The 7,666-nt window shown below is 40.5% G+C and overlaps 2 protein-coding genes across 4 annotated transcripts; both read right to left on the minus strand.

Annotated features, from left to right (window-relative positions):
* Positions 1-406: 406 nt before the first annotated feature.
* LOC121797914 (protein NRT1/ PTR FAMILY 5.2-like) lies at positions 407-2,645 on the minus strand. Of its 3 annotated transcripts, none has more exons than XM_042196690.1 (5): positions 2,624-2,645; positions 2,296-2,414; positions 2,000-2,217; positions 1,361-1,932; positions 407-1,287 (listed from the first exon to the last, which is right to left on the minus strand). In XM_042196690.1, exons 2-5 carry the CDS (start codon positions 2,411-2,413, stop codon positions 447-449), a joined length of 1,749 nt encoding a protein of 582 aa, XP_042052624.1. In that variant the 5' UTR covers position 2,414; positions 2,624-2,645; the 3' UTR covers positions 407-446. The 3 variants fall into 3 exon arrangements, with proteins under 3 accessions (XP_042052624.1, XP_042052623.1, XP_042052622.1); XM_042196689.1 differs by having other exon boundaries at positions 2,533-2,628; XM_042196688.1 differs by lacking the exon at positions 2,624-2,645 and having other exon boundaries at positions 2,296-2,497.
* Positions 2,646-3,154: 509 nt separating this feature from the next.
* Positions 3,155-7,450, minus strand: LOC121798659 (heterogeneous nuclear ribonucleoprotein 1-like). Its single transcript, XM_042197768.1, has 2 exons — positions 7,197-7,450; positions 3,155-4,290 (listed from the first exon to the last, which is right to left on the minus strand). Exons 1-2 carry the CDS (start codon positions 7,422-7,424, stop codon positions 3,358-3,360), a joined length of 1,161 nt encoding a protein of 386 aa, XP_042053702.1. The 5' UTR covers positions 7,425-7,450; the 3' UTR covers positions 3,155-3,357.
* Between the last annotated feature and the right edge of the window lie 216 nt (positions 7,451-7,666).

A 7,666-nucleotide genomic window follows, 5' to 3' on the forward strand; every position in this document is an offset into this window, starting at 1 on the left:
CGCTAAACCCTAAGTATAAGTAAAACTCAAAACAGTTGCAGTCTATTGGATCTTGTAATCTAACGGTTAGATTAATGTCACGTGTCATCTAATAATGTAGATTTTTAGCCTAATAATGTAGCTCGGATAATAATGTAGCATTTTAGTTTAATAATATATAGTTTTAATCTAATAATGTAAATTTTCAGTCTAAAAATGTACCTCGGCTAATAATGTGGATTTTTAGTATGAGAATGTAACCAATCACAACCATCCAATCTAATGATCCAATGATTGTGATATGTACTGTGTTTTACACTAAGATGCTGTAAGGATCCTAACACACCGGATTGATATATGACTAGTTATCTTATAATTATCTATTAAAATAAAGTTGTGAGATTCAATATCACGAGCTAAAAAAAAATGAATAGCAATTTCAGTATTTTTCATAAATGCAGAGAAGGTCATTCAATCAACTTGGTTTCTGGTACATGACGGGTTGCCTCCGTCTCCGTATTATAAACGAAAAACTTGGCAACAACTAGAAAGAAACCAAGATTCAGAAAACTCAACACTCCACAAAATGCATAGTAATAATCCAAGTGAGACGCATTGAGATTGTTTAATATCCATCCATTCCCTCTTCTCTTGGTAACATCTGCCACAGTCGACAGCATGAAACTGCTCAAGAAATATCCAACTCCCAAACTGATCATAGCATATGCTGTGCCCAGGCTCTTCATCCCTTCCGCCGCCTGGTCGTAGAACAGCTCCAGCTTCGCCACCTCCACGAAGTTATCCGCCACTCCCATCAGCCCAAACTGAGGGAGGAGGATGAATATGGACAGAGGGACCTTCCCGTCCTTCTCAAAGATCCCGTTCTCCCTCGCCACGCTCAGCCTCCGCCTCTCTGCCAGCCATGCTGTCGCCATCACCACTACGTGGAGCACGAGGCCAATTCCCATCCTCTGCAGCAGGCTGATCCCTCGCGGATTTTTGGTGCGCCTGCGTGCCAGGGGGACGAAGACGCGGTCGTAGATGACGAGGGTGATGAGCATGAAGATGGTTGTGAATGCGGAGAGGCAGGCTGGAGGGATCTCGAAGTGTGGACCGATCGCCCTCTCCAGCGTTGTCCCTTGCTTGATGAAGAGTGTGTGTGTTTGTGCAAGCATGGTGCTTGGTATGAATGTTGCTGCTAGGATTGGGATCATCTTCACCATCTGCTTCGTCTTCTCCACTTGAGTCACCGGTGACAGCATCCACGGTGACCTTGAACCCGTCTCCACGGCTGCTTTGTCTAGAAAGCTACAAAACAACAGTCAGATAACCAGTAGGTCAGAGGTTCGAGTCACAGGTGGAAAACTAGTTATGAACTAACCTGAGACAAGGAGTGTGGTCGAGTCTGTCATGGCCAGCGCTCGAGTATTCATCCAAGGGCAGCTCATAGAGTTCTTTGGGGTCATGGGGGGAAACAACCCCCCACTTCCTCACGGTGGCCACGAGAACCCTAGCCATCTGAGTTAACGGGCTTCCCTGTGGGGGCTTATGCCTGTAGTAGCGCGTCCCAGCAATGAAGACCATGATGGCTACTGCAAGGCCGGTAGTGGGGAGTGCGTAGCCAACGGACCAACCAACGTTGTCTTGGATGTAGATGAGGAAAGTATTGGAGAAAAGGGTGCCTAAAAAGATGCTAAACATCCACCAGTTGAAGAAGGACAACTTTTGGAGCCTCTCTTTAGGCTCACAGTCATCAAATTGGTCAGCCCCCATGGTTGAGATATTAGGCTTTGTCCCACCAGTTCCAATTGCAATTATGTACAAGGCTAGGAAGAAGATGCCTATTTGAATTGTTGAAGCCTTCTTGTCACAATCTTGTTCTTTCACCCCATCGCCACATGAAGGGGGTCTTAAGGCTGGCAACGAGACAACGAGAGTCACCAATACCATTCCCTGTCATAATATGAAGCAAAGACATGAAACACATACTCATCACAGAATATCAGATGAGATTACTTACCATAAGGTAAATGGAAGATGCTATCAGGAAAGTCCAATATCGACCGAGATAAGTGTCTGCTATGTATGCACCAATAAGGGGTGTCATCCAAACTGTGCCAATCCAGTTAGTCACGTTGTTTGCTGATTCCACAGTGCCTTGATGGAGCTTTGTTGTGAGATATATCACCAGATTTGATGCAATTCCGTAGTAAGCCATCCTCTCAAATACTTCGTATCCTGAGATAGGAGGAATGTGCATATGGAGTGATTCTGCTTAGGCAAACAAGAAATAAAGAATGCGCATTGCCTTCTTACCAACAATGAAGTAACAAGCCTTCCATTTGCCAGTCGATGATATGAGAACCGGTCTACCTTTAAGGTCGAGTGTACCATCGTTTGTGTAGTCCCCTGTTCCTCTCTCTTCCATCTGCATCCTGGACATGAAATAGAGAGAGATTATAAACTATGCTTACAAACAATTAAGACTGATTAGATATAAATAGTAATTATTGGGGATAATTAGGCCATATGTTTTAATAATCGATGACATACACAATTGAGTATCTTTAGCATGAATACTGGAATTTCGGTAACCATGCCTTTTCAATGAAATTATTAAAAGTATTAAGAAGCTTGGATATACCAAAGTTGCAATACATGATAATCTTGTTAGTCTTATTTCTTGGTCTTAAAAAACTCTTCACGTCCAATCGTAATGACGGTATAAGTACAACGATATGTTTGTCACATATGGAGGGAATGGATAGAGACGATGCCAGTTTGAGGATAAGTCATTCATATGATACAAAACATCATGTCTAAAACTTTTTGCTAATAACCAAAATTGCCGCCTCTGCACCCATATGCCAAGGTGACTGCGGCATCTATTTTCTTAATTTGAGAATAACAAATGGGAAGAAACATCTCCACATTTGGGATGCATATCACATATTAATCTGCTAAGCAAAGATTTACGAAAAGGTAACAGATACAAAAGCCACAGGTTGCCAAAACAAGAAACCAGCTAATACAATCCCACAGCCAGCCTATTTAAGGCTTGTGGAAAACAACGGATCCTTCAAAACGCAACACGCCAATATAACTTGTAAAGTTGTACTCGTGAATGGGATTTTTGCCTCGAAACACTCTCATCCTCGCCAAGGTATGTGAAACATTTCACTCCAAATCTTGAACCGAATAACTATATTAGCAGCAAAACAAAGGTCTGGAAAATCGCTATTATTTGTGTCTAGATTCATAATTTAGAAATAATGTAAAAAAGATAATACGACTAAATTTAAGCACACTGCAAATACAGGCTCGATACATACTCCAAACAAAGCTCACTGGTCACCAAGCACATCATCACTGGGAATTTCAATTTTCTGGTTTCCTAGCATCTGGATACATTGCATTGCCACCACCATAGGCATGAGATGCATCGTCCCCATACCCATTAAAGTTGTACCCTTTATTAACATATTGAGAAGCACCACCCGGAGGTCTTCCTGCCTGCGCATAACCACTGGCACCACTCCTCGATGCATTGCTCCAAGGAACAGAAGCCCCATAGCTACCAGTTTGGCCGTATCCAGAGGCACCATAACCAGCTTGTTGGCTACTCCATTGATTTTTCAAGAAATCAGTATTTGGTGAACCTAGGTTCCCATAAACACCTGCTGGACCAGAATAGCCAGCATTGGCACTTCCATGACCACCAACATCATAACCACCATAAGCACCATAGCCAGGATTGCTATTTCCTGCATAACCATAGCTTGCACCTCCGTAAACTGAATAAGGTGGATAACCACCACTTGTTGGTTGATTTGGCTGATAACCACCATTTGTTGGTTGTGTTTGCTGTAACATTCTACTGCTTGGAAGTGGACTATTGTATGATTCATTACTTGAAAAGTGTGAACCGTAGCCTCTGGAATTTCCACGAGAACCAGCACCTGTGACTGCATCTTTGGGAAGTGCTCTTTTTACCTCAACAAGCTTTCCTTTTAGCTCATGAAAGGTCTTTTGGAGAACTCTATCAACAGAATCTTCTGTGGTAAAGCTGATGAAACCAAACCCACGTGGTCGACCAGTATTTGAATCATTCATGATAACTACATCAGTTACACTACCAAAATCTTGAAAATATCCCCTGAATTCATCTTCGGTTAAGGTAGAAGGCAACCCTCCTACAAATATCTTCTTGCTTTTAAGATTATCAGACCCTACAGAACTTCCTCCAGGACTATTGCTTCCGGTTTTCATAGTCTGCTGTTGTTCTCTTGACATTGCTCTCTTAGCTTCAACCTGAATAAAAAAGGAACTTCAGATGGCCATGCATTGAAAAAAACACAATTTCAAAAATCAGATGCATAAATGATATTCTCATATCCGTAAAACCCCTATCATTTTGAAGTTTCAACCAGAGAGAGAATTTTCATATTGGCAAGAACACTTCATTACTATGTAGACAACTTACCAGCTTTTGAAAGCTAAAAAACTGCTTACAGCAACAGTATACAAGTAAATGAAAAAACAGTTACTGCAACATTAAACACCAAATAGTGTACAGAATCAAATTAATCATAACAGCACTACCGCACCGTGTAGATGAGAACAGCCATTTTTCATAATAGTATAATACGAAAAGGTTTCTTTAACAATGATCAGGAAATAGCGGACATGATATCCACCCAAAAAAAGAAAACGAAAAAGTCATAAAGCTAGACTCCAGTATAACTATCTCAAAATATCTGATGCAAAAATATGTCAAATACTACAAATAGGAATGTCAATCTGGCCGACCCGTCGGGTTGCGGGTCAATCGGGTGGGACTAATCGGGTTCTGATTCCTTTCGGGTTATAAAAGTTCAACCCTAGCCTTAAAAGCTCGGGTTTCGGGCTATCCCAACGGGTTGATCGGGTTGCTACCGACAATGTTATCAAATAGCGGATATGGCGGCGCTATGGCATGTCGTTCAGTGGTGGAAACGCCATAGCACCATGTCGCTGCCATAGCACCGCCATATCCGACTTTTGACAACATTGCATGTGTACTGTATTTAGGAATGGGGCATTATGCAAGAAAGATGGAGGTTAGAGTTGTATTTTATACTTTATTAATTGTTTAAAGTGTTTTAAATGTTATATTTTAATTAATTTCTAATTTCTGAATTATATATAAATATATAAGTATTATTTTATTTATTTAATTATTGACCGCTATATCCGCCATACTATTACGCCATATCCCTGTGGCGGTTTTTAGGCGAAACGCCATAAGCCGCCATACGAGATTGATAACATTGGCTACCGATAATATTAACATGTGATCAATCCAATAAATAATGATTAAAATTACTAATATTCATACAATGTAAAACATTTAATTATGATATACTTGAGATATATGCTTAAACTCAATCATAAACATGATCAAATACTAATATTTGAGATATTTCATGGAATTTAATGCATGTTTTAGAAATTAAAATTTTTTTTGTGAATTTGAAGTTTTTAATTTATTTATCAATTATTATATTAATAAAAATTCAATATATAATTTGTATATTTAATATAAAATTAAAAGTTATTTTTTAGTTAAAATTAATCAATGAAGTGTCGAATTAGGAGTAAAAAAAATAGAATAATAGAAACTTTATCGGGTTTTCGGGTCTGGCCCTAACGGGTTGCGGGTTAATCGGGTGCGGGCTAATCGGGTTTTGCTTTTATCGGGTTATAAATTTCCAGTCCTGACCCTATAAATTTGGCGGGCTATTCGGGCCAACCCACGGGCTACGAGCTACATTGACATCCCTACTACAAACCACTATGCTTTAGGAATTAGGACCCACAAAGCTACCATAATTTAGTTCTCTCCTAGCATTAAATGACATGCTTCTCAATAATATTTTAAAATTCTTCTATTCCTCTTCACCCAATGAACAATAGGAACAATAACTCACCAAAGATTTTACCCCTGGAAACCAAAAACACCCTAAATCAGCTGCAGAATGATCCAAACATGATTCGAAAAAACACCCATATTGCCCCAAGCTCCGCCAGAGTTTTGTATCATTGAATCGGCGAGAAAATGAATTGAAATTAGAAAAAAAAAACCTAATTCTACAATCCGCCGCCACCCGTTGGATTTCCGATCGACCACCGCTGCTTGACCAGCTGTTGCCGCCGTTTGGGTCGATCCTTGGGCTGTAATTTGAAAATTGCGAATGAATATAGCTATTGAAGGTCGCCGGAAAAAAAAGGGGAAGACCTAGGGTGTGAATGGCGCCTTCTGGTGGAGCAGGGAAGGATTCGATGCGTAGTGTTTAGAGTGGCTTTGTATGAAAACATAAGGGGCTTGGGCTAGAATCTATTCCAGACAGAAAAATAGACTGCCCAGCCACCCCTGCCGTCACATGAATGATGAATCTCGATTGCCCCAGCGATTCGAGCCTAACCCGGTGTGCCCCCGCGACTTCTTCGTATACTACTACTATAATCCTCGACCTACCTGATAGATCTATTTCTACAGAAACATAATCTGTCATCTCAGAATCCCATACAATACAGCAAAAATGAGGGTCCAAAGACAAAGTAGGAAACACATGTGATAAAGAAAATTGTACAAAAGGAGAACAGCTGTAAGAACTATAATATAGAATCCTAATATATTAGTATATTTTCACCTAAGTTCGCAAAAATTGCTGATCTTTAATAACCTCGACACAAAAAAGGCAGGCTAGACACCTAGGAGAAAGAGTGGGACAAGGAAATATTTCTCAAATAGAAGCCAATATATGCTCACACCAATCCCTCACAACAAAAGAACCATCCCTACAACTGATTAATTCACAAGTTAATCTATCAAATAAAAACAAGTACTAGCAACCATACTAGAGATCTCGGATTAAGCACTTACATAAAGACATGAAGAATGCATTAGAGGTAGCTAATGCCTCAATCCATTTTCAACTAAACATGTCAGTAGCAGTTAATTTAAACACTACCGTGGGGATATAGTATATTTCTAATAAAAAACACACAATAGAATCACCATAGGTATATACATCATCAGCGCTTCACGCAATTAAATCATATCGAGTTGAAAAGGCAAACCCTTCGTCCATCGAAGTAGAGCAGTTGGCAAGAGCAAAAAGTGAGCATAAACAGATTCGATTAGGCAAACATGATAAGCGGTGGGAGAGAATTACAATACGGCCGTCGATGTTGTGCGTTTGCTGGAGGACAGAAGGGATGATGGAGGGATCGGAGAAGACGACGAAGCCGAAGCCGCGGGGCTGAGAGGTGACTCTGTCGCGCATGACGACAGCATGAGCAACCTCGCCGTAGTGGCTGAAGTGTTCTCGGAGACGCTCCTCCGTCGTGTCCCAGGCTATGCCGCCGATGAAGAGCTTCGCCTCGTCGGTGAAAGAGTCCATAAGTGTGTGTTGTGCGTGAGAATTCAATCTCTACTTTAGATTTGATGCTTTATTAGGGCACGACCCCGTGATGCGCTCACAAACGCCGTCACCTACAAACGACATCGTTTCGTTAATTGATCACTTTTTTAAATATTTCTAGTAAGTGGCTACACATTGATCTTTTCACTATTAGTACAATAACAATTTTCGTAGTTAATATCTTATATTAATTAAGTATATAACGAAAATCACAGATTTCA

This window comes from Salvia splendens, chromosome 4 (assembly GCF_004379255.2).
Source record: "Salvia splendens isolate huo1 chromosome 4, SspV2, whole genome shotgun sequence".
In the NCBI taxonomy this organism is placed as follows: domain Eukaryota; kingdom Viridiplantae; phylum Streptophyta; class Magnoliopsida; order Lamiales; family Lamiaceae; genus Salvia; species Salvia splendens.